The sequence below is a fragment of the Sapajus apella genome, unplaced genomic scaffold, assembly GCF_009761245.1.
Source record: "Sapajus apella isolate SASKATOON/1434 unplaced genomic scaffold, GSC_monkey_1.0 scaffold103, whole genome shotgun sequence".
Taxonomy (NCBI): Eukaryota; Metazoa; Chordata; class Mammalia; order Primates; family Cebidae; genus Sapajus; species Sapajus apella.
This window is the reverse complement of record NW_022437043.1, coordinates 4,223,088-4,250,315: the sequence shown is the minus strand read 5'-3', so window position 1 is coordinate 4,250,315 and position 27,228 is coordinate 4,223,088. Positions and strand designations below refer to the sequence as shown.

General features: G+C 40.2%; 1 protein-coding gene across 3 annotated transcripts; it reads right to left on the bottom strand.

Moving 5' to 3' along the window:
• Positions 1-738: 738 nt before the first annotated feature.
• On the bottom strand, positions 739-25,069 carry RP2 (RP2 activator of ARL3 GTPase). Of its 3 annotated transcripts, none has more exons than XM_032258513.1 (3): positions 25,033-25,069; positions 8,781-9,446; positions 739-2,297 (listed from the first exon to the last, which is right to left on the bottom strand). In XM_032258513.1, the coding sequence occupies exons 2-3, from the start codon at positions 9,426-9,428 to the stop codon at positions 2,109-2,111; spliced, it is 837 nt and encodes a 278-aa protein (XP_032114404.1). In that variant the 5' UTR covers positions 9,429-9,446; positions 25,033-25,069; the 3' UTR covers positions 739-2,108. The 3 variants fall into 3 exon arrangements, with proteins under 3 accessions (XP_032114404.1, XP_032114403.1, XP_032114405.1); XM_032258512.1 differs by lacking the exon at positions 25,033-25,069 and adding an exon at positions 24,651-25,012; XM_032258514.1 differs by lacking the exon at positions 25,033-25,069 and adding an exon at positions 16,258-16,281.
• Between the last annotated feature and the right edge of the window lie 2,159 nt (positions 25,070-27,228).

The window sequence follows — 27,228 nt, the reverse complement described above, 5'->3', positions numbered from 1 at the left end:
TAGATTCAGGTTACTTGGGCAAGAACACTCTACAGGTGATGTTGCGTATTTTTCACTGCATCACATCATGAGTAACACAATGTTAGGGTGTCTATCAGTGATGCTGTTTGATCACTGGGTTAACATGGTGATCACCACATCTCTGCTGTAAAGGTACATTTCCCCTTTGAATTAGGATGTATAATTATCCTACTTCTTAGCAACTTTTACCCCAATAGTTTTACCACCCACTGATAATCTTTGTCTGAAATCATTATTACACTGGCGTTGGAAAATGATGATTTCCGAAGTCCATCATTCCTTCTGCATTTTTTAGCTCACAATATTCTGTAAAGAGCAGATGAACATTCCTTTCTTCCCTCCCCTTTTTGTTTAACAATATGGATGCAGAGATTTCTGTTGTTAAATCATCACCTTCATTCTTCTCTTTTTTTTTTGAGACATGCTCTTGCTCTGTTGCCCAGGCTATAGTGCAGCAGCATAAGCATGGCTCACTGCAGCCTCAAGCTCCTGGGCTCAAGTGACCCTCCCACCTCAGCCTCCTGAGTAGCTGGGATGACAAATGTGCATCACCTCCAACTAATTTTTGTATTCTCTGTAGAGACAGGGTCTTGCTATGTTGTCCAGGTTCGTTTCAAACTCCTGGCCTTAAGCAATCCTTCCACCTCACCCTCCCAAAATGCTGGGATTATAGGTTTGAGGCACTACATCCAGTCCCAGTATTCTTTTTAATTGTTAAATTGTCCCAAATTTGGCCCATGGAAACTCCTTCAAGCTGGCTCCTATTATCTTTTGCTATGAACTCATCAGTCTTTGAATACCTCCTACAGGCATCTCTGGTGTTTAAGACTTGTTTATATACTGTTTATTTGCTGAAATTCCTGCAACATCTGCTTATTGGCTTTAGTTCTACTTTTTGCACCAACAGAACAGTTTACTTTTTCCATGCAGAATGTTCTGTTACTTAAATGCAGATACTATATTTGGGTTGGAGCAATTCTGTAATACTACTTCACTAACATCACACAAGTACATAAATCATTAATTTAGACCTACCGACATGCTCACTTTATTACTAACTCTCACACTTTAGGATGTCCAATACACTTATTACCTGATTCAATTTCCAAAAGCTGCTAAGAGGTTAAAGGTTCATTTTCAAGCTTCCAAATGTTCCCATGTCAAAATGGTTGCATCAAAGGCGTCAGGCCAGAATTTCCTACATATATTCTGGGGTAGATTCATGCAGAGGGTTGGAGCAAGTCCTTACTACTACTACAGTAACCACAAAAGTATTATCAAATACTGCATTAATACTTACCAGCTGAGTTACACCAGCATTACTTATCCTAACAATCCTCTAACATTTCATACAGGTTTTCACAGTTTATTATAATATTTTTATACATAAAGAGCATATAAAATGCAGATGTGCCCCCTCTCTAGGGTATACTCAATCAACACTGCATATTACTATACATATTTGCTCAGGCCAGTCAAGGAAAGCCTGATGAGCCTTCAGCAAACAATGTCCGCACTCTGAACAGATAAAGAATACTCTGTCCTCTAGAATCAATACACCTTCAAATACAGGTAGGCAGACAGTAACCCTTCAGGTGGGCACACGTACTTAAGTTCCTCTCTTTGAAGACCTATATCCAATATCTGAAATTTATTGGTGGCATTTACCCATTAGGGAAAACAATTCTAATTATACAAGGGAAGTTAATCAATCATATGAAATACATAAAATAATATACCACTTTATATTTCTTATTTCTTTTCCAGTATGATTAAAGCACACTGAAGGTAGATAGTATCTTTATCAAGTGCTTTGCAACTCTGAGCAGGAAGTATGAAATGTTTACTCACTACACTATACAGGTAAAACAATAATACAATAATAATTAAAACAATAATAAGATACATAATAAAATGTGACTTTCAGTACTAAGAACACAGGATAGGGAAAAAAGGGAATGCCTAATTTCTAGTTAGTTACCTAGGGCTCCTTGAATGTTAAAATGTGAAATTTTAACATTTCTGAACAATAATAGAAAAAAAAAACAAAGCACAAATGAGAAAGAGAAGGCAACGCAAAAGAAATGTTAAAGGCAAAAGTAAATCAAATCAGCATGTAAAGAAAATAACCACAAAAGTATACCAATCATCCAGAAGGTACCTTTGTTCAGAAGAGGAAGGAAGTCAGGTGCTTTTTCCCGAAAAACCCTTTCAGCATCCTCAGCTTTCATGGACACTTCCTTCGTCTGAACTAGAAAAAAGCCTTTACCAACCATCTGTGAAAATAAAATTTCATTTAGATTTTAAAATGAATTTCTGAGACTAAAACAATGATTTCCTATTCTAGTATTTCTCAACAGTACACTGATTTTTGTTTTAATTATAAGTCTAATTCAGGTTGTTTGCTATAATAAGTTCTCACTATATGAGATTCTTTCTTCTGGATGGGTAGTTCTGGCTTGGTACTGCAGTTTAAGATTAAGGGTCAAATAAATATGAATTATATCTCAAGTTTAAGACATGATTAAAATTTTTCTACTACCAGATGGAAGTTTTAGTTTGGTGATACTGCAAATGTCCAATGAGAAGAGAATGGTTAAGTAAATTACGGTACAGTCACATGATGAAATGCCACAGTTCATTACATTTATCATAGCTCATTAAATACAACAAAGATGTTACAATAAAATGGGGAAAAGCTTATGTCATAATGTTAATTTTACATAGTTTCTTTTTCTTTCTTTTTTGAGACAGGGTCTTACTCTGTTGCCCTGGTTGGAATGTAGTTGTGCAATCATAGCTCACTGCAGCCTCAAACTCCTGGGTTCAAGCGATTCTCCCACCTCAGCCTCCCAAGTAGCTAGAACTACAGGCCCATGCCACCATGCCCGGCTAACTTTTTAAATTTTTTTTGTAGAGACAGGGTCTTGCCATGTTGCCAGGCTGATCTTGAACTCCTGGGCTCAAGCCATCCTCCTGCCTCAGCCACCCAAGATGCTGGAATTACACGCATGAGCCACTGTACCTGACCAATAATGTTAATTTTAAAAAGCATGATACAAATGTATATAGTATAGCACAGTAATGGTAGATCACACTTACCGAGCACTTACTATGTGGCAGGCAGCTTTATGTACTTTACATGTATATGTTTAACCCTCCCATGAAGTAGGTATCATTATCCTCATTGTACAGATGTGAAAACTAAGGCACACAGTGATTAAAGGACTTGCCCAAGGACATTTAACAATTAAGTGACAGAGCTGTGATTCAAACCTAGTTAATCTGACCCTGTCTCTTAAATAAATTTAAAAATTATTCCTAAAAAGATTATTCAAGGTATGGTACAATTACATACTCATTTTGAACTTATTTTACTCTTTCTTATTTCTATAATTCTCCACAAGGATGTATTAATTTTTAAAGTAATTATGAAAGTAGTTTTTAAAAATGCAAAGTCAGCCCAGCATCATGGCTCATACCTGCTATCCAAGGTCTTTGAGAGGTCAACATGGGAGGATCGCTTGAGACCAGGAGTTCGAGGCCAGCCTGGGCAACATAGCAAGACCCCATCTATAAAAAATTTTAAAAATTAGCCAGGTGTGGTGGCATGTGCCTGTAGTTCCAGCTACTCAGGAGGCTGAGGTGGGAGGATCCTTTGAGCCCAGGAGTTTGAGGTTACACTGAGCTATGATCTCACCACTACACTCCAGCCTGGACAACAGAGCAAGATCCTGTCTCTTAAAGAAAAAAAATGTAGTCATTCCAATCACTTAATTTTTAGCAAACCTTGTTAGTTTTTTTTTTTTTAATATATATTTTATTGCATTTTAGGTTTTGGGGTACATGTGAAGAACATGCAAGATTGTTGCATAGGTACATACATGGCAATGTGGTTTGCTGCCTTCCTCTCCATCACCTATATCTGGCATTTCTCCCCATGTTATCCCTCCCCAACTTCCCACCCCCTGCTGGCCCTCCCCTAGTTCCCCCCTACAGACCCCAGTGTGTGATGGTCCCCTCCCTATGTCCATGTGTTCTCATTGTTCATCACCCTCCTATGAGTGAGAACATGTGGTATTTGATTTTCTGTTCTTGTGTCAGTTTGCCGAGAATGATGGTTTCCAGGTTCATCCATGTCCCTACAAAGGACACAAACTCATCATTTTTTATGGCTGCATAGTACTCCATGGTGTATATGTGCCACATTTTCCGTGTCCAGTGTATCGTCGATTAATAATTAAAAGTAACATGTATTCTCAACACAGAACATTTGAAAAATAAAAAATAGAAACAAAGAAATATCAACCAGGGTGCTACAACTAAAAGATGCTACTGCCATACAGGTATACCCTCCCAGTTTTCTTTTTCTCCCATTACAGAAATAATATATGCTCATTGTTAAATCCATAGAACTGCAAAAAAAGAAAACCCTGCTCTTAACTGCCTAAGAATAAGCATGACTGTTAACATTTTAGTATCTATAACTTTTCAGACCTACCTACTTAAAAAAAAATCAGTTACTTATATAATATTCTACAAATTTTCACTTGTGACATTTTTTACATGAAATCAGTTTTAATGGCTGACAGTATTTCATCCTGTGGCTACATTATTCCATACCATTCCATTAAATTTGATCAAACTCAAATCCTATTTCAGAACCCTGATTCAATGCTGCCTCCAAAAAAAGAAACATATATTTAAAAATTGTAGAGAATTACATGGACATCACTGCCAGATGACTATAAAATAAAAATAACAGAAATAATTCTACCTATTTTCTAGAGTGTTTATCATCTCTAATTTTATAGACACAAACTGATAAGATTTTGATGATTACTTCAAAATACTGTTACCTAAATAACAAACTATACTGTAATATTTCACTGCAGATTTGGAGAGACTCCTTTTCATGAAAATTCTTCTACTTTTAAAGACTTGAAAATAGTGGTAACTACCAACTTCAATTTCAAATGATGAAATACTCCTAAACAATTCAAACTATTTTACTTTAATTTATCCTGTACATATCTGTGATGTAGGTAAGAGAAGTCGAGGAATCTGATTTTTAGGTGAGAGAACCAAAGCCTAGTAACTTCTCTTGGCTCCCTATGGAATGTACTTTCTGCTTTACCCAGCCTTTTTGGACTTCCTACCCTCTCTCAAGTTTTATACTTCTTATCACAAAAAAATTCATTATTTAATGTATTAAAACAATGTGAAATGAAATTCTGTGATCCTCCTGTGGTTTAACAAATATAGAGTTGGCAATCACAGTTTCAGTCTAAGCTGTCCTGACATTTGTATTATGACATGAGAAAGACTCAAGTTTTATTTTTTTCATCTCAAGATTCAGTAGTTTCTATACATATTTCCCTACGAACTCATTTCATTTTTTAAAAAAGGTAATCTCTCAAAATAAATAAATAAAAATAAATTTAAAAAAGGTAATCTCTCAATATAATATGTAAGTCTTCTGTTTTTCAGCATATTTTGATACCCTCTTCATATGTACTTGGCATTTTATTTTTTGTTTGTTCTCTTCATTCCTTAATTCTGTACTGCCAGAATGAGATAGGATAACTGTAGCATTTTAAATAGTCCCTAGACTAGAAGGCCCTTGAGTCCACATGCTTTCAGTCACATTCCTACTCCACCAGGCATTCAGCAACTTTATCACTGAAGCAGCATAACAGCATTATGTTTAAGGGTGAAGGTGTAGCCTACACAGCCAGACTGCCTGGACTGGAATCATGGCTCTGCTGTTTACCAGCTGAATGACCTTTTACAAGGTACTTACTCTCTTTATGGTCTATTTTTCATATCTGTAAAATGGGGGAATAATAGCACTTATTTCATAGAGTTGTTTTGAGTATTGAGTTAATTCATTTAAATTCCTTGCAATAGTGCCTGGCATACAGTAAACACTATGTAAGTGTTAGTTATTATTATCACTCTGGGATTATTATTTATATTGTATTCCAGAGGACATCTAAAGGATATCATCCTTCCTCATCATATTCTTTTCAAGGGCACACAAACACTGCCATTTCATATACCAGATACTAAAGGTTAAAAGGTTAAAGAACATTTGATGACTCATGAAGAAACACTGTTTTGATGGCTTTTTTCTTTAAACATGCTAAATATTATTTATGTCCATTCCTCATTACCTACGAAAAAGGAGTTTAACCTAAATAATTACATAGTTTGAAAACTGTATGTAGTTTTAAAAAAAAATCACCATACAGTATAATAAAAGCATTTACCTCTCAGATATTGGATTAACATGTGATCAGATAGCTCAAAAGCCAGAAGCACCTTTTTCTATATCTTACCAGATTCATAGAATGTTTTTATCACATTGGCATAAACAAAAAAGAAAATCTAAAAGTCTTAAAATTATACTTTGGCTTCTGTTGGTTTAAAAACTACACCTCAGATATACTTTGTAGATTTCATACATTTCTACATGGGTTTTCTACATTGTAGAATGTACAGCTATTAAGAGGTATTCATTTTTAACATTTTCATAAAATCTTTCCTTTTGATATGCTCCAACTTTTAAAAAAATCCATTCAAAAAGAGACATAATGAGCTTTCCAGCCGAGCGTGGTGGCTCACACCTATAATCCCAGCACTTTGGGAGGCCAAGGCAGGTAGATTGCTTGAGGTCAGGAGTTTAAGACCAGACTGACCAACATGGCAAAACCCTGTCTCAATTAAAAATACAAAAGTTAGCGGGCATGATGGCGAGCATCTGTAATCCCAGCTACCCAGGAGGCGAGGCAGGAGAATCGCTTAAACTCGGGAGGCAGAGGTTGCAGTGAGCTGAGATCCTGCCACTGTACTCCAGCCTGGGAGACAAAGCTACACTCTGTCTCAAAAAAATAAAAAGAGACTTGATGAGTTTTTCCATTCACTTCTCCATTTCTGCAAGTTTGATTTTTAAATTCAAACAGATTCCTTCTGAAGGAACCTGATTAATGGATAATCAATATATCCTACTGCTGGCTTCCCACTGGAGCATCCACCAACAAAGGAACTGCTGCTTCTGGAGCCCCTAACCTCTATATCTTCAATTATTTTTCAAGCAGAAGTTGCTACCCTAGAAACCCTCTCTACTCATGAGCTCACCAAGACCCACTGTTCATAAGCCTATAAGCTTTGCCAGCCTAGCTTCCATCTCACTCTTCTACACAAAGCTCCCTTCTATGGCAATAGAGTACAGGACAATAAGGAACATAGTGTGGAGGTTGCTCTCACAGTCACAGCAGGGTTCAAAGGTAGTATTCCTAAATGTATTTTCAGCCAGGCGCAGTGGCTCACGCCTGTAATCCCAGCACTTTGGGAGGCCCAAGGCAGGCAGATCACAAGGTCAAGGGATTAAGGGCATCCTGGCTAACATGGTGAAACCCTGTCTCTACTGAAAATACAAAAAAATTAGCTGCGTGTGGTGGCACTTGTCTGTAGTCCCAGCTACTTGGGAGGCTGAGGCAGGAGAATCACTTGAACCTGGGAGACGAAGGCTGCAGTGAGCCGAGATGGCACCACTGCACTCCAGCCCGACAACCGAGCAAGACTTCATCCCCCCGCCACCAAAAATGCATTTTCTACCCCCTAACCAATTAGAACTCCAAAGAAATTTCCCCACTAAATAATTATAAAATGTCATGCTTTACTAAGCAGTACTACTTTTGTGAGCTTCTCCAGAAATCATTTAGTATAATGGAAACTCTTTAAGGGCAAAGAATTTTGTGTATTTATCTTCATCTCTAGCATATACTGTAGTTTGTCATTTCTATGTTGCTATCAATTGTAAGATGCATTCCACATAAGCAAAACCTTGGAAAACAAATAGGCATCCTATCATCAGTGAAATATGATAATAGCAACTAGCACATAACAGGTGCTGGCTGGGAACGGTGGTTCACACCTGTAATCCCAGCACTTTGGGAGACCGAGACAGGCGGATCACCTGAGGTCAGCAGTTCAAGACTAGTCTGGCCAACATGGTAAAACCCCATCTCTACTAATAATAAAAAAATTAGCTGGGCATGGTGGTGCACGCTTGTAATCTCAGCTACTCGGGAGGCTGAGGCGGGAGAATCGCTTGAACCCAGGAGGCGGAGGTTGCAGTGAGCTGAGATCATACCATTGCACAGCCTGGGTGACAAGAGCAAAATTCTGTCTCAAAAAAAAAAAATAGGTGCTTAATGCTTACTGAACTGAATTTTTTAAGTTTCTTTGAGAAAGTATTTTAAGGCCCAAGCAATCTACTTACAGACAAATCTATTGGGACAGGGGGTGGAGGCAAAGGACTATAACTTGAGGGTTGCCTGTATTTCTTATTTCTTTCTTTTTCTTTTTTTTGAAATGCAGTCTCGCTCTGTCACCAAGCTGGAGTGCAGTGGCGTAATCTTGGCTCACTGCAACCTCTGCCTCCTGGGTTTAAGCAATTCTCTACCTCAGCCTCCCGAGTAGCTGGGATTACAGGCATGTGGCACCACATCCGGCTAATTTTTTGTATTTTTCGTAGAGATGGGGTTTCACCATCTTGACCAGGCTGGTCTTGAACTCCTGACCTCATGATCCACCCGCCTTGGCCTCCCAAAGTGCTGGCATTACAGGCATGGGCCACCGCACCCGGCAGTTGCCTATATTTCAAATAGCCAATTTGAAAAGAATGTAAGTACTCCAGAATGGTCCATTTTTAAATCTAGGTGTATGACAATTTCTTTTCTTTTTCTCCTTACCTTGTCAATTAGTTTCCTGGCATTTGCAATAGTATAATCACCAGCAAATAATACCACTAAGCATGATTCATCGCTGCTCTTCTGTCTATGACCCCGGGATATTGGAACAATGCTTCTATTGGCTTCTGTGGAAACACGAACAGCTTTCAGCTCTTCGGTAGTAGGTACAGGAACATAGTCCTGAACCACAGCATCTTCTGGAAGAAGGCTCCAGTTGAGTTCTCCTGACACCGGTGTAAAGTCATGAATGTTACTCCATGTATTGTTGAAGATACTTAGCCCTGCATCTTTGAACTGGAAAGCTAATTCAGGATAGTACCATTGAAAACAGCCAAATTTGATATTTGAGGACGACTCAATGATAGGTTGAGTGGCACAGCACAAAAAGACTTCCAGCTTTCTACAATCACGCACACGAAATTGTTGGCAGGCTAATGTGCATTTGCAATCTCTGCAATTCCGGAAAAACACACTGCCTTTCACGGGTCCCAGAAAAATTATGCAGTTAGTACAGTCATCAATGGTAATTGTAGCAGAGTGATCAAAAATATAGATGTTACAGTTCTCACAGTCTTGAATGAGAAACTGTTGTCCTGCTATTGTCCCAGGTAAGCGACCTACTGTTTCATCCTTCAGTCCACTGAACATGTAGTCTTTTGGATCAACCTGCAGGAACAAAACACAGACCTTGAGTATTATTAACATTATTCAACAAATATCAAATTAAATGCCTATTGGGTGCCAGGCACAGTTCTTAGTGCTAAAATGTAAGTTCTTAGTCTCAATGACTTTGAAACACAATAAGAAAATTAACAGGACAAACTGTTTCTCTCAATAATAATATAAAACTTAAATGATCTTAGTCAAAATACACACCCCCCAGAAGACGGATCTGTGTAATTTAATAACAAAACTCTCTTTGTTATTAAATTATATTCTGGGCATGCAAAGCTAAAGGGTAGCATCTGTGACACTATGGTTTGAGTTTTCTCACGACTTAACCCAGGTGACACCTACATCATCATTGCTACTGTCAATATTGTCAGTAGGCTTTTAGCCTATTTGGAATTTATTTAAGTAAAAAATGTACTAAGCTTTGTAGAGTACTAGGGTCAATAATATATTTTAAGACACTGGGGTCTGTTGCAGGGAAATAGGGGAGGGACAGCAGGGGGTGGGGAGTTGGGGAGAGATAGCACGGGGAGAAATGCCAGATATAGGTGAAGGGGAGGAAGGCAGCAAATCATACTGCCACGTATGTACCTATGCAACAATCTTGCACGTTCTTCACATGTACCCCAAAACCTAAAATGCAATTAAAAAATGATTTTAATAAAAGGGGCTGTGAAAAATTCAACTCATATCCTATGTATCCAATGATCTTAATCATGACCTTGCTATTTCATCTTTCTGATGCTTTTTCTTTTTTGATGCCTCATTTTTAAAACTTCTACTTCTTTTTTTTTTTTTTTTTTTTTTTTTGTGATGGAGTCTTTTTCTGTCACCCAGACTGGAGTGCAGTGGCATGATCTCGGCTCACTGCAACCTCCACCTCCCAGGTTCTTGCAATTCTCCTGCCTCGGCCTCCCGAGTAGCTGGGACTACAGGTGCAGGCCACCGCACACGTCACCACACCCGGCTAATTTTTTGTATTTTTGTAGAGACGGGGTTTCACCATGTTGCCCAGGCTGGTCTCAAACTCCTGAGCTCAGGCAATCTGCCCATCTCGGCCTCCAAAAGTGCTGGGATTATAGGCATGCACCACTGCACCTGGCCCTAAAACTTACACGTCTTTAAAAAATTCTGAGGCCAGGCATAGTGACTCATGCTTTTAATTGCAGTACTTTGGGAGGCCGAGGTGGGAGGATCAGATGAGACCAGGAATTCGAGACCAGCCTGGCCAATATGGCAAAACCTCTGTTAAAAATACAAAAACTACCCAGGCATGGTGGTACACATCTGTAATCCCAGCTACTCGGGAGGCTGAGGCACAAGAATAGCTTGAGCCTAGGAGGTGGAGGTTGCAGTAAGCCGAGATCGCACCACTGCACTCCAGCCTGGGTGACAGAACAAGACTCTGTCTCAAAAAAAAAAAAAAAAAATCCTGAAATTGAGAATGCACCCAGACCAAAATATATTTCTCTATCCTTTTGCAAATCAATATATGGGTCTCAGTTTCTAAACCCCAACTGATTTCTGCAATATGCTATGGAAAACAGAAGAACCTGAAGGCACAAGAATCACAATATGTAAGTTGTAAGCAAATTTAATTCAAGCATTTATTAAGCTACAATGCAATTTTTCAAATTTGGCCATTTCCATCCTTAGATCTTCCATACTACAGCTCATATAGTCTTTTTTTTTTTTTTTTCCAAGGTGGAATTTCATTCTTGTCTCCCAGGCTGGAGTGCAATGGTACGATCTCGGCTCACTGCAACCTCCGCCTCCTGGATTCAAGCAATTCTCCTGTCTCAGCCTCCTGAGTAGCTGGGATTACAGGCGTGAACCACCATGCCCAGCAATTTTGTATTTTTAGCAGAGATGGGGTTTCACCATGTTAGCCAGGCTGGTCTTGAACTTCTGACCTTGGGTAATCCACCTGCCTTGGCCTCCCAAAGTGCTGGGATTACAGGTGTGAGTCACCAAGCCCAGCCCATGTAATCTTTTAAACAGTATGCCTGGGAAATGTCACAATAATTTTTTTAACTATCAAAGTATGGTCACTAAAAGCCCATTTTTGTTTCTTCCTTGTGACTTTCCTATCTACTTCAACTGTTTTAACTGTTTGTTACTATATAAATTTCATGCAAAACTATTCATGCACCATAGGCCCCCATATATACAATATGTAAAAATTTGATTTATAAAGCAAAATTTAATTATCTTAATTATAAGCAAATGAGCTTAAATTGACTTAGTAATTGCACAATAGATATTGTACTTATCCAGTTTTATGCTGTACCCTAAGGAGCACTGTTCTGCAGTTTGAGGCAATAAAAGAGGTACTCGTCTTCCAGTCTCAGTTTTGTCCTCTCTAAATGACCTGATCTTGAAAGTCACCTTTTTTTTTTTTTTTTTTTTTTTTTTTTTGAGACGGAGTTTCGCTCTTGTTACCCAGGCTGGAGTGCAATGGCACGATCTCGGCTCACCGCAACCTCCGCCTCCTGGGTTCAGGCAATTCTCCTGCCTCAGCCTCCTGAGTAGCTGGGATTACAGGCACGCACCACCATGCCCAGCTAATTTTTTTGTATTTTTAGTAGAGATGGGGTTTCACCATGTTGACCAGGATGGTCTCGATCTCTTGACCTCGTGATCCACCCGCCTCGGCCTCCCAAAGTGCTGGGATTACAGGCTTGAGCCACCGCGCCCGGCCGAAAGTCACCTTTACTTTCTGGATGTTTGGTTACTCTACCAACATATGAACACCCAATATGAGCTAGACATTGTTTTAGGCACTAAAATGAATATGACCAGCTCTTAACATAAAAGAAGTAAACATTCACCTTAACTAAACTAAAAACAACTTAACCATGTAATGAGAGATGCTGAGAATATTCTGGAGGGGACAGAGAAGGGACACCTGGGGCTGGGAGGAGAAGTGAGATGGAAATTCTGCAAAAAGTGAGAATGGATAAGCTAGAGTTCCTTAGATAAAAAGGGTAGGAATAAAGGACCTTCCCTTCCCATGCCAGGCAAAAGTAACAGAAGAAACAAAGTAAAATTCTTCAGGGATTGGGAGGAAAACTGAAAGTAGTTTGATGTTACACATACTATCAGAATGTTTGCTAGTAGATGAAGCTACAGAGATAGGCAGGGACTGTATTATAAAGCTTAGAAGTTATCCACAGACAAGAGGGAACCACAGAAAAATTTAAATAAGCCAATTTATATGTCAGGATAATTACTCTGATAAGAACACATGGAATATGAATTGATCTGAGAGACTATTGTAGTCATACAGAAAGGGCTGGAACCAGAGCTGTAGTTAGTAGGGAAGAAGAAGATGGGATGAATTTGAAAACTACTGACGGAAGAGAATAAGCAGACTGGTAATTCAATGGCTGTAGAAGGTAAGGTAGAAGGATGAATACAGAGGAAAGGCCATGTGAGGACACAGTAAGAAGGCAGCTGTCTGCAAGCCAGGAAGAGAGCCCTCACCAGACACTAAATCTGCTGGCACCTTGATCTTGGACTTCCCAGGCTCCAGAGCTGTGAGAAATAAACTTCCGTTATTTAAGCCACCAGTCTGTGGTATTTTGTTATGGCAGCCTGTTTTAGTCTGCTTAGACTGCAAAAGCCATCCTCTTGCTATGTCATCACCACACCTGTCCTCTGTGTAAAAGAGAGGGAGGAAGCAAGTGCAAGCTAACTGAATCTTCTTATAAGGACACTAATCCTATCAGGTCAGCACTCTACCTTTATGACCTCACTTAACCTTAATTACTTCCTTAGTGGTCCCATCTCCAAATACAGCCACGTGTAGGCTGGTAGGGCTTCAACATATAAATTTGACAAACATTCGGTCCACAACAGCTGCCAATGCTGAGGAGTTAAATGTAATTTACTATCCTAAGTATTTTCTCTGGACACTCCAGTTTTCCTAGCTCATAGGGAGAAATTAATCTGATAGCTAAAGATTTTATAGCTAAATAGCTGTGTAGTATAAAATTATTTGGATCGTCAGCACAGCCTTCCACGGAGAAATTTAAGATTTATGTTTCTGTACTTTCTCAACAATTCCTGAATGTTTTTCAAAACAAAAAGTAATAGGAGCTAGGCACAGTGGCTGATATCAGTAATCCCAGCTACTTGAGAGTGGGCCAGTGGCCTAGTTAAGCCAGGAGTTTGAGACTGGCCTGGGTGACACAGCGACACCCCCGACTCTAAAAAAGTTTTTTAAAACCTAGCAGATTATTTGAAGTGAGTTGGTGGAAGGGGGAGAAAAAAAAAAAAAAAAACTTAGTTGGGCATGATGGCACATGCCTGTAGTCCTAGAGACTCAGGAGGCTAAGGCAGGAGGATCACTTGAGCCCAGGAGTTCAAGGCGACAGTAAGCCATGAGTGTGCCACTGCACTCCAGCCTGGGCGACAAAGCAATACTCTGACACTTAAAAAAAAAAAAAAAAAGTAATCATAAACAACTGAAACTGAAATCCATGGTAATTTTGCAAGTTACTAGTTGTGAAATAAAGTGTCTAAAATCACAAACACAGAAAGGTCATGTTTTAAATCACTTTTTCATAAGAGCCATTTATGAAGTGAGTTTAGTTTAGATTGCTTTGTTTCGTTTTTCTGACACAGGGTCTCACTCTGTCGCCCAGGTTGGAGTGCAGTGGCACACTCATGGCTCACTGCAGCCTCTACCTCCAGGGTTCAAGCAATCCTCCACACCTCAGTTTCCTGAGTAGCTGGCACTACAAGTGTACACCACCATGCACAATTAAGTTTTGCATTTTCTGTAGAGACAGGGTTTCACCATGTTGTCCAGGCTGGTCTTGAACTCCTGGACTCAAGCAATCTGTCCACCTCAGCCTCCCAAAGTGCTGGGATTACAGGCGTGAGCCACTGTGCTTGGCCTAGACTGTATTTCTTACTACAGTCCTTAAAAGGTAATGGATGTGCTTTAAAAATCAAAGAAAGGGGCTGGGCACAGTGTCTCACACCTGTAATCCAGGCATTTTGGGAGACAGAGGCAGGTGGATCACCTCAGGAGTTTGAGGCCAGCCTGCCCAACATTGGGAAACCCCGCCTCTACTAAAAATACAAATGTTAGCCTGGCATGGTGGCAGGTGCCTAATACCAACTACACGGGAGGCTGAGGCAGGAGAATTGCTTGAACCTGGGAGGTGGAGGTTGCAGTGAGCCAAGATCATGTCACTACACTCCAGCCTAGGAGACAAGAGCCAAACTCTGTCTCAAACAAAAAAAAAAAAAAAGAAAGATTTCAAGAGTTGCAATTCATCTGATATTAATTTAATGTCCTATAGCTATTAAACCAAGTTTAGCATTATTTTCCCAACAGAAAACAAAAATGAACATCTTATTCTCTTACTAAGCAGCAATACAAACATTTCATTAAAATTCATCTCCACAGTTAAATTTCCATAATGCTAATGTGAGATAAAATAATGGGATTTGTTAATTCTAATGGAAATACAGTCTGAATAGAAGTAAAAAGACTCAGGAGTATAAGAAGCACTATATAGGGCCAGGTGTGGTGGCTCACGCTTGTAATCCCAGAACTTTGGGAGACCAAGGTGGGCAGATCACGAGGTCAGGAGTTCGAGACCAGCCTGGCCAACATGGTAAAACCTCATCTCTACTAAAAATTAAAAAATCAGCCAGGGATGGTGGTGCACACCTGTAATCCCAGCTACTCAGGAGGCTAAGGCAGGAGAATCACTTGAACTCAAGAGGCAGAGGTTGCAGTGAGCCAAGATTGCACCACTGCACTCCAGCCTGGGTGATAGAGCGAGACTCTGTCTCAAACAAACAAACAAACAGGAAAAAAAAAAAGAAGCACTATATATGTGCCAGGCATCATACTATGTGCTCTACAGTCATTCACTCAATCCATAAAAACCCCTAGAAGAGTTGTGCACTATAACGATCTCTGTTTTATGCTTGAGAAAATTGAGGCACATGGCGGCTACGTAACTTGTCCAAGGACACACTGTTAGTCAGTCCTTGAGCTTATCTCAGGCATAGACAGTCTGGCTCCTAAATACATTCTCTTGGCTGCTTCTTCATATTCAACCATATTCAGACAAAAACAATTGGTTACTAGATGCACAAATCAATGGAATAGAGAGTTCATAAACAGGCATATCTCTCTATATATATCTATATAGATCACACTACATAGATTTTATACACACACACACACACACACACACACACAGAAACAGAGAGAGAGAGTGACAAAGCTGCAAAGGCAATTCAATAGAGAAAGGATAGTCACTGGAACAACTGGACATCTATATGTAAAAAGAAAAAAAAAGAATTTCAATCAATACCTTGCAACATATACAATAATTAACTCAAGATGAATCACAGAACCTAAATAGAAAACCAAGAACTATAAAACTTCTTGAAGGAAACAGGGGAGAAAAAATGTGTAATCTTGGTTTATAAGATTTCCTAGATGTGAAACCAAAAACACAATCCATAAAAGAAAAAATGGAAACTGGACTTTTACCCAAATTGAAAATGTTTGCTCTTCAAAAGACACTCTTAAGAGAAGTTATTAACTGGGAAAAAGGTATTTGCAAAACATACATAAACAGAGGACTTGTAGCCAAGATATATAAAGAGCTCTGAAAAACTCAATAATAAGGGAACAAATAACCCAATAAAAAATGGGCAGAGGATTTGAATAAACACTTTACCAAAGATATATGGATGGCAAATAAGTACATGAAAAATGCAAGTCATTAGGGAAATGCAAGTTAAACTACAATGAAACATCACTACATACCTATTAGAATGGCTAAACATTTTTTTTAAAGCTAGGCCAAGTGCAGTAGCTCACAGCTGTAATGCCAGCACTTTGGGAGGCCAAGGTGGGAAGATCGCTTGATGCCAGGAGTTTCAGACCAGACTGAGCAACACAGCGAGACTCTGCCTCTACAAAACATATAAATAGTAGCCAAGTGTGGTAGCAGACACATGTAGTGTAGTCCTAGCTACCTGGGAGGCTTAAGTGGGAAAACTACTGGAGCCCAGGAGATCCAGGCTGCAATGAGCCATGATCATGCCACTGTAGTCCATCCTAGGAGACTGAGCAGACCCTGTCTCTTAAAAAGAAACAAATAAACCTGACAATACCAAGCAAGTGATGTGAGGATGTGGAGCAACTGTATCTCTCATATGTTGCTGGTGGGCAAAATGGCATAGCCACTTTGAAAAATAGTTTGGCAGTTTGTTTTCCAAATTTTTATTTTTATTTTATAGAGACAGGGTCTTGCTTTGTTGCCCAGACTGGAGTGCAGTGGTGCAATCAGAGCTCACTGCAGCTTCAAACTCCTGGGCTCAAGTGATCCTTCTGTCTCAGCCTCCCAAGTAGCTGGGACTATACGCATATGCTGCTATGCCTGGCTATGTTTATCCATTTTGTAGAGATGGGGTCTCACTATGTTGCCCAGGCTGGTCTTGAACTCCTGGCCTCAAGTGATCCTTCTGCTTTGGCCTCCCAAAGTGCTACGATTACAGGTGTAAGCCACTGACCTGGCAGTTTTTTGTAAAGTTTAATAAACAATTTCCATATGATCAGCAATCCCACTCAAAGGTATTTACCCAAGTGAAATGAAAACTTACGTTCACTCAAAAAACTGTACACAAATATTTATGGTAGCTTTATTCATAATTACCAAAACTGGAAACAACCCAAATGTCCTTTAACTGATGAATGGATAAACAAACTGTGATACATCCATACAATGGAATACTACTCAGCAATTAAAAAGGAACTCCTGGTCTGGCATGGTGGCACATGTCTGTAATTCCAGCACTTTGGGAAGCCAAAGCAGGTAGATCACCTGAGCTCAGGAGTTCGAAACCAACCTGGGCAACATGTCAAAACCCCATCTCTACCAAAAAGATACAAAAAATTAGCTGAGCATGGTGGCACTCGCCTGTTGTCTCTGCTACTTGGGAGGCTGAGATGGGAGGATCACTTGAGCCCTGGAGGTTGAGGCTGCAATGAGCCAAGATTGTGCCACTGCACTCCAGCCTGGGTGACACAGTGAGACCCCGTCTCAAAAAAGGAAAAAAAAAAAAAAAGGAACTTCTGATACATGCAACAACATCAACATGGATAAATCTTAAATGCATTATGCTAAGTGAAAGAAGCCAGACTCAAAAGGCTATATATTGTATGATTCCACATATACGACATTCTTGAAAAGACAAAACTATAGGGATAGAAAACTTATCAGGAGCTGGGAATCAGGCCGACTACAAAGGAGCAAACTGACTACAAAGGAAGAATTTTTGGGGGATGATGGAACCATTTTATGTCTTGATTAGTGATAGCTACACAACTGTATTTACTTGTCAAAACTCATAGAACCATACACTTAACAAGGGTAAATTTTACTGTGTGTAAGTTACACTTCAATTAAAACAAATACTTAAAAATTAAACATTGTTAAGTCAGCTTCACGGCTAGACAGTCATGTAGCTGAGAGGTTATTTCACAAATGAAAACATTAATGTCACATAATTATAGAAATAATAAGACCAGTATATTGAGCTTACTTATGAGCTTTGCTTATTGATGATTTGAGAAACTGAAATACTTATATTTGTATTAGCTTACCATGTTGTGAAATATATAACCACAAAATAGAATTATGAAATTTTTTTTGAGACAGAGTCTTGCTCTGTCACCCAAGCTGGAGTGCACTGGCACAATCTCAGCTCACTGCAACCTCTACCTCCCAGGTTCAAGCAATTCTCGTGCCTCAGCCTCCCAAGTAGCTGGAATTACAGGTGCGTGCCACCACACCTGGCTAATTTTTTTTTTTTTTTTTTTTTTTAGTAGAGACGAGGTTTCACCATGTTAGCCAGGATGGTCTCGATCATCTGACCTCATAATCGACCTGCCTCAGTCTCCCAAAGTGCTGGGATTACAGGCATTATAGGCATGAGCCGCTGCGCCCAGCCCAGAATTATGAAATTTTAGGATTGAAAAGATTACCCATATCATCTAATATGATCTGAATCTATTTTACATCCTATCACATTTCCTTTGTTCATCTAGCTTTGCCTGAATGTTTCTAGCAATGCTTACCTCCCTCATGAGCTGCTCAGAGAATTAGAGAAGTGGAAAGGATCTTAGGAAACTGAGGCTAAAACCTAAATTACTTTACCAGTGAGGTACAGTTGGGTGCAGGATACAAATTAAAATGCCAGCCCCATATACTTTTCACTCTCTATGCTTTTTACCTTTATCAAAATTTTATATACGTGAAGAAATTGGAACACTCACACATTGCTGGTGGAAATATAAATGGCGCAAGCACTCTAAAAAACAGTTTAGCAGTTCCTCAAAAAGTTAAACACAGAGTTACCATATGACCCAGCAATTCCAAACCTAGATGTGTACACAAGAGAAATGAAAACATGTCCAGACAAAAACTTGTATATAAATGTTCATAGCATCATTATCCACAATAGACAAAAAGTAGAAACAACCCGAATGTCCAACAGCTGATGAATAGATAAATAAAATGTGGTATATCCATATAAAGGAATAAGGTCTTGATATGTTACAATATGGACAAATTTCAAAAACATGCAAAGTGAAAGAAGCTAGTCACAAAAAGCTAAATACTGTGGCTCCACTGAAGTGAAACGTCCAAAATAGAAACACCTATAGAGACAGAAACTAAGTTTGTGCTTTCCAGGGGCTGGGAAGACGAGAATGGGGAATGATTGCTAATGGGTACAGGGTTTCTTTTTCCAGGGATGAAAATTTTCCAAAATTAGATCACGGTGATAAGCCTGTGAACTTACTAAAAAATACTGAATTATATACTTTATTTTTAAACTAAATTTATTTTAAATTTTTATGGATATATAATAGTATTATGTATTTATGGGGTACATGTGATGTTTTCATACAAGCATACAACACTGTAATGATCAAATATGGGTAACTGGGATATCCATCACATCAAACATTTATCATGTCTTTGTGTTGGGAACATTCCATGTTTTCTCTTCTAGCTATTTTGAAATATACAATAAATTATTATCAACAATAGTTGGCTGTGGTGGGTAGTGGGGAGGAGAGGATGAACAGTGGTTGGTTAATGAGTACGAAAATACAGTTAGTCAGGCACGGTGGCTCCATCATAATTTTGCAAGTTACTAGTTCTGAAATAAAGTGTAATCCCAGCACTTTGGGAGGCTGAGGCAGACCGATCATTTGCGGCCAGGAGTTCGAGACCAGCCTGGCCAACATGGCACAAGCCCATCTTTACTAAAAAATACAAAAATTAGTTGGGCATGGTGGCACATGACTGTAATCGCAGCTACTCAGGAGGCTGGGGTGGGAGAATCGCTTGAACCCAGGAGGCAGAGGTTACAGTGAGCTGAGATCATACCACTACATTACAGCCCAGGCAACAGAGGGAGACTACATCTCAAAAAAAATATATATATATATATAGTTAGAATGAATTATATACTTTAAATGGGTAAACTGTATGGCATATGAATTATATCTCTAAAAAGCTATTTTAAAAGTTAACAAACAAAGAGCTAGTTATATCCTTTAAACAACTTTATGTAGAAGATTTAAAACCTACTGGCAAACGCTCTGACACTCCTCCCATTAAGAGGTCACCTCCTCTTGAAACTGGGTGGGCATTTGTGACTGCCTCAGCATTACTTCTGCCACATTCAAATTAAGTCAAATTAAGTGACTTAAGAATTCACTTAAGAATCTAGTTAGAAAAAATCATGCAGCTTCTGCCAATCTCTCTTAGGATGCTTGCCCTTGGAACCCTGCCATCACACTGTGAGGAAGCCAGGGTTACATGGAGGGGCCCCAGCTGAGCTCCCAGCCCAAAACCAGCATCAACTTGCCAGCCAGCTAGGTGGTCAAGCCATCTTGAAAACTGTCGCGGCTGATAGCACATTGAAGAGTCACCCTGCTTAACCTTACACAAATTAAAGAGTTGTAAACAAAATATTTGCCATTATTTGCAGCCATTAAGTTTTAGGGTGGTTTGGTACACAGCAATGGGTAACTAGAATACTTTTTATACTTAAAAGAAGGATAAAAGCAGTATCTAGCCTCCTCTTACTCAGTGCAGACACTTCTTTCTAGCAGATGATCACCCCAACTGTCCGAAAGTTTTGACTAACAAGAAGATCAGGCCCTCAACAAAGCTACCCCTTCCACTGATGACCAACTCTGGGAATTATGACCTGCCTTATATTAAAACCAGTTCTGTCATGCCCAACCTCTGGTTTAAGTTCTTTCCTCAAGGTGACCATTATTATCTAAAACCTCTTCTTCAGAACAGGCCTTAACCTTACTAAACAGTAGAGAAATCTTTAGCTTTCTTCTACTACATAGCTGAGGAACGTGAAGTGCACAAACTGGCTGCTTTACCCAAAGTTACACAATAGATAGTTGAATTTCTGGCATAAGGTTTTTGTTTAGTATTATTTCTATTGAATATGAGGCAAATATAACAGATACAACATGTGTTGTCCATACTCAAATCACAATTTTCATACTTAAGCCATCATTGTTTAGAGAGTTAATCCTCATTTCTATTATCTAGGAGGAAGAGTATGGGCATGAATAACTGGAAGATGAAAACCGCTTTTCTGTACCACTTTTCCTCACCTCATGTGTACTTAAATATTTCCTGTTTTAACTCCAGAAAGCCAGTAAACTCTTGCAGGGCAGGGATAAGTCTTATAATTGAGTCTTACTTGGTGTTTGAGTACATATATACTGAATAATTTGCCTACCTATGGGTGGCAGCATACAGATAAGGATAAAAACATTTCTTTTGAAATAATGTAAACACAAGTCTTACAATCCAAAAATATTTCTCATTACATCAGTGTAGGAATTGTATAGTAAACTGTCTTCTTTTTCAAAGTCAGCAGCAATAGAAAATGAGCTTCTTACACTGTTGACTACAGTATGTCAGTTGCTATGACAATGCTTAGTCCCCAAACATTCTTTCTAATTGAGACAATTTCTCTCAGCTTCAGTCCCCTAAGGCTGACCCAATTACACAACTCAAACCCCAAAACCCAAGGGGTGTCCCTCAATAAAGATACTCTAGGCTGGGTGCAATGGCTCATGCCTGTAATCCCAGCACTTTGGGAGGCTGGGAGGGGGGCAGATCATCTGAGGTCAGGAGTTCAAGACCAGCCTGGCCAACATGGTGAAACTCTGTCTTACTAAAAATATACAAAAATTAGCCAGGCATGGTGGTGCACGCCTGTAATTCCAGCTACTCAGGAGACTAAGGTTGGAGAATCACTTGAACCCGGGAGGCGGAGGTTGCAGTGACCTGAGATCGCGCCACTGTATTCCAGCCTGGGCAACAACAGAGACTCCATCTCAAAAAAAAAAAAAAAAAAAAAAAAGATACTCTGATTACACAACCTAAGGAAAAATATAAACGCCCTTTTCCAAGTTGCAAGGAAATTTTTCAGGCAACCCATTTTGTTTTTACACTTAAAAGTCTTACAAGTTGAATGGTAATTGTCTGATAGAACTTTAAAACTGTCTATGCTATAATCCATGATCGCATTCCAGAAGCCTAAACTTTTAATACAAATCATTTCTATTAATATGCATGCATCATATCTCATTTATGTTCTCTGGGCTATATTTGCATTCTGTCCCTTTTAAGGTACAAGACCATGTTCAGTAAAAGTATCATTGGAGTAATACAGAACATTTGCACACTAGCCCAAATTGACCTGATGGGAGGCAAGGAACTAGAAAAACATATTTTATTTATTTATTTTTTCAGATTCTCACTCTGTTGCCCAGGCTGGAGTGTAGTGGCCCAATCATGGCTCACTGCAGACTCTAAGTCCTGAGCTAGGTGATCCTCCCACCTCAGCCTCCCGAGTAGCTGGGACTACAGGTATGCACCACTATGCCCCACTAATTTTTGTATTTTTAGTAGGAATGAGGTTTCACCACGTAGCCCAGGCTGGTCTGGAACTCCTGGGCTCGAGAGAGCTACCAGCCTTGGCCTCCCAAAGTGCTGGGATTACAGGCATGAGTCACCATGCCTGGTCCCAGAAAAAAATATTTTAAATTGTATAAAATTTAACAAGCTATCTTAAATGAGGCACCTTAGAAAGAATTCCTAGTAATTCCAAAAGAAAAAAAGTCGAAAAAGAAAAAGCTAGTTGGGAAATGTGGTATCTGCATTGTCTCAAAACGTAAGCCGGTAATTCTCTTCGATAGTCCAAAAGATTTTAAAATTGGGTTGTTTTCAGAATATAATGCTCATTTGGTTAGAAATTCTCATTTTGATTCATTGAGTTGATTAAGATTTTGACGTTTATTATACACACACCCAGAAGCATGAGCTTATTTCACATATCCAGTAACATCTCTTACATCTCTACAACTACAGAACTTAGTATACTGTTTCTCAAAAAAAAAAAAAAAAAAAAAAATGTTCTCTGTAAGCTCAAAACAGTGTCTACAATTGAAAGTTTACTACACACTCATTTGTAAGGAAAAAGCTTAGATGTTGGTGTCCAGTATTATATTTCTCAACGCATTTACTCAGCCAATGGGCAAAAGAAGAAAAAAAAAAAAAAAAAAAAGCCAGGACACACCCACTTATCTAAAAGAAGGATTAACATGAGAAATCCCAACTAACCCAAATAGTATGTTAATAAACGTTAACTGTAAAACAATTTATTGTGAAACGATGAGTCATACATAGGCAACCAAGACTACTATAAATAAAAAACAAAGGCATTTTACGTAATTTAGATGTAGCCTGGGTTCAGAAGAAAAAACTAAAATAAAAATAAAATATACAGCTTTCTCTGTGGCAGACAGTTCAAGCTAAAAGAACATTGTTAGTGATCTTTTAAAAACCGCCTATCAAACTTTAAATGGCAGGTGCATTCTTCTTCTGAAACAGACAGCACAGTACTTTCTTCCCCTACATTATAAAATAATGCTATCGAGTATGAGTAAGAGAGAATGTACTGAGTGACCCAAGAAGGGTGTGTATGAGAAGTAGGGGGAGAAAGATGGGGCTGAGAAAAACTGCAAAAAGCTTTCAATTTCTTAATTCTGACTCTTCGAGACCAGAGCTTACCTGAATACATTCTCTTGGGGATTGGAAATCATGCAGAAAGTTCTATGACTCCAAAACGTCAATACGTTTACTATAAAGTATTCTTGGGTAAACATATGTTGCCTTAAGCAAGGAGTTAACTGTTCATAATACTTATTTGAAAAATCCCTTATTTTGTTTGGGAGCAATAACTGGTAAGTCTATCAAAGTATTTTAGTAGGCACAAATGAAGAACTATGTAGAAAGAGGAACTATTGTGAAATGTATGACCAAGTGTGTTTTGTGTAAGACTAATGGACGTTTTCAAAGTTTTTTGGTTTCTGGCTATATACAAAAGTGAAAATAAGGACATTTTCATTCATTTAAACCAGCAGGAAAATACTATCTGGTTTATGCCGCTTATTTTCACCTTACAGTCTTAATACACATTCTAAGACTGATTCGATAGTCATTATTTCTTTCGGATAACTGGAAGCGGAGGGAGAATAAAGCCGTACATTAAACAGTCCACTCAGTAATTGAGAAAATTCAGCAGTGAAATATATCATGAGGCACCAAAGAGATTTACCGGGGAGGGCAGACAAAAGAGAAAACAGCCACAGCACATTAAGCCCCGGAAGAGATGAGAATCAGTCCCATATACATAACTCGACGACTGGACAAAACCCCGCCTGGTGCTGCCAGTGGATGAAACCAGGTGATTTGAGATACAGGGCATGCTCGGCTCTTTCCCTCTCTAGAACCGATCATCTCCGACAGGAAGTCAGAGCAAGGCAGCAGGGTTGGGAGCCCGAGAAAGCTCCAGGGTGGGTCTGTCTAACAAGACAACAAACTCTAAGACTCCTTCCGGAGCTCCACAACCCTCCAGGCGCCCTCGCTGGCGCTGTACTTCACGACTCCGAGTCCCAAAAAGTCGTGCACCCGGACTTCAGCTATCCGCGTTCAACAGAGTGCGGCAGCTGTAGGGTCGGCCCCCTCAGTGGTACCGGGCCATAAGGGACCTTGGCGCAGCGGCTCAGGGAGGCCGAGACGGCGGCTACACGACTTTCATTACCTTCTCGCGCTGATCCCAGCTGTACTGCTTTGGCAGCTCCTCCTCGTTCTCGGGCCGCGACTCCCTGTCAGCCTTCCGTCTCTTGGAGAAGAAGCAGCCCATGGTCCCAACCCGCGGGGCTCGCTGGTCGGCTCACTCGCTCAGGCACCTCCTGGAGTGTGGCGTGAACCCTGGACACCTAGCTCCGCAGCTCTCCCGACAACGCCCCGCGGAACCACCCAACAGTCCGTAGCCTCAGTTTGCCCGCCAGGCCCCGCACCCCTTCCCCTTTTTCGTCGCCCGGACGACCCAGCCCAGCCAATGAACGCTCAGCGCCTCTTGAGCCAATTAAAGTCTCTCGAGTAGTCCTGCGCGGCCTATGAAGAGAGGCCGACGTGCTCACACACCAATCCACGCCTGGCTTCTCCGTCAGCCCCTAGCGGCGGGGCGGGCCGGTTCCGGCGCAAGCACGGCCAACCCCGCCCAAAGCTCTGGCCCGACCCGCCCTTGGCCCCGCCCCTCCTGGGACTTGGTGGGCTCTCTTGCTGGTGGGAGGCCAGGCTCCGCATCCGGGTTTTTTTGCCCCTGGTTCATAAATTTGCAAGTTCAAGGCGCGGGAGCGGTCTCTAGTCGAACATTAGATTTATCTTATGGTGAAAGTTGTGAGGGAACAGAAATTCCTGCGAACACAAAAAGACCCTGAAATTTGTATTCCTAAATCCTCTTCTCCCCTTATCACCCTTCCTACAACCCCCTAATTGCCTGGCCAGGGTCACACCCTCAATAACTGTAACCCATAACCTCCCAATCCTCTTCTGTGCTTTTTATCTTTTCTTTCTTTCTCCCTTTCTTTCTTTCTTTTCTTTTTTTTTTCTCTTTCTTTTCTCTTTTTTTCTTTTTTCTCTCTCTCTCTCTCTTTCTTTCTTTTTTTTCTTTCGTCTTTCTTTGACAGGGCCTCGCTGTGTCACTCAGGCTGCAGTGCCACAATCAACTCACTGCAACCTCGAAACCTTGACTTCCTGGGCTCAAGCGATCCTCCTGCCTCAGCCTCCCTGCTGAGTAGCTGGAACTACAAGCAAGCACCACCAGCCATATATATATAGATATATATTGCTTTTGTAGTAATGGGGTCTTGCTATGTCACCCAGGCTGATCTTGAACTTCTGGGCTCAAGGGATCATCCTGCCTCAGCCTCTCAAAGTGCTGGGATTACAGGCAGGAGCCACAGCACCTGGCCGCCTTCTGTGTTTTCTTAAGACTTTCACATATGGTTCTAAAATTGCACAAGTACTTAGTAAAATAGTTAATTGTGTATCGTTTCCCTATCCGAATTGTCACTTTCCTGAGAAAGTAATTACATACTTTGGTTCATAGGTTCATGCCTGCTGGGACTACAGGCATGAACACCTGCGCTCAGCCCAAAGGTGCATCCCCTTTAAGACATACTGTAAAGTATGTAATTCTCATAGTAATTGAGAAAATTCAACAGTGAAATGTATCATTACAGGTTCACGCCTGTAATCCCAGCACTTTGGGAGGCCAAGACAGGCGGATCACAAGGTCGAGAGATCGAGACCAGCCTGACCAACGTGGCAAAAACCCATGTCTACTGAAAATACAAAAATTAGCCAGGCATGTTGGTGTATGCCTGTAATCCCAGCTACTCGGGGAGGCTGAGGCAGGAGAATCACTTGAACCCAGGAGCCAGAGGTTGCAGTGAGCCAAGATCGCACCACTGCACTCCAGCCTGGGTGACAGAGGGAGACTCTGTCTCAAAAAAAGGGGAGGAGTGGATGTACCTTTGAATCCCCGACACCTGGCCCAAGTCCATACTAGGTGCTCATTACAACGTTTATTAAGTGAATGAATGAATGAATGTATGAGTGTTAGTGAAGGAAGCATTTATAAAGTTTCCCCCATTCCTTCCCAAAGAAACTGACAGAACTGTGGGGGTGGGAGGCATGTGGCTTTATGGTAAAGGAGTTCTCCTCATGGAGTTTATAGCCTCATTGAGGATGTAAGCATTGCATATGAACAATCAGATCTGTTCTAAGCAAATGGCACAGGGTTTGTGAGAATATATTTAAAAATACACACACCAAATATTTACATTTGTTATATGTGGCTTGAATTTTACTGCAATACACATGCATTGCCTACGTAACAGAAAAGAAAGGTAAGTCAGTTTCTCTGAGAAACAGTATTTTGACATCTCAGTACGATATCAAATACTGATCACTTGAGGTTTAAATTTGGTTATGTTTTAAATTTCCCACACTTATTCACATCTAGTTTGTATCCTAAATGAGCCTCCGACTTTTTTTTTTTTTTTTTTTTTTTGAGATGGAGTCTCGATCTGTCGCCCAGGCTAGAGTGCAGTGGCACGATCTCCACTCACTGCAACCTCTGCCTCTCAAGTTCAAGCGATTCTCCTGCCTCAGCCTCCTGTAGCTGGGGCTACAGGCACACGCCACCATGCCCGGCTTATTTTTGTATTTTTAATAGAGACGGGGTTTCACTGTATTGGCCAGGCTGGGCTTGAACTCCTGACCTCAGGTGATCTGCCCACGTCAGCCTCCCAAAGTACTGGGATTACACG

Coding starts and splice junctions, on each gene's coding strand:
- RP2 (XM_032258512.1), bottom strand. CDS start 24,752: ATGGGCTGCTTCTTCTCCAAGAGACGGAAGGCTGACAGGGAGTCGCGG. Junction 9,447..24,650: donor GCTGGGATCAGCGCGAGAAG/GTAATGAAAGTC, acceptor TTGTTCCTGCAG/GTTGATCCAAAAGACTACAT. Junction 2,298..8,780: donor CCAGGAAACTAATTGACAAG/GTAAGGAGAAAA, acceptor TTATTTTCACAG/ATGGTTGGTAAAGGCTTTTT.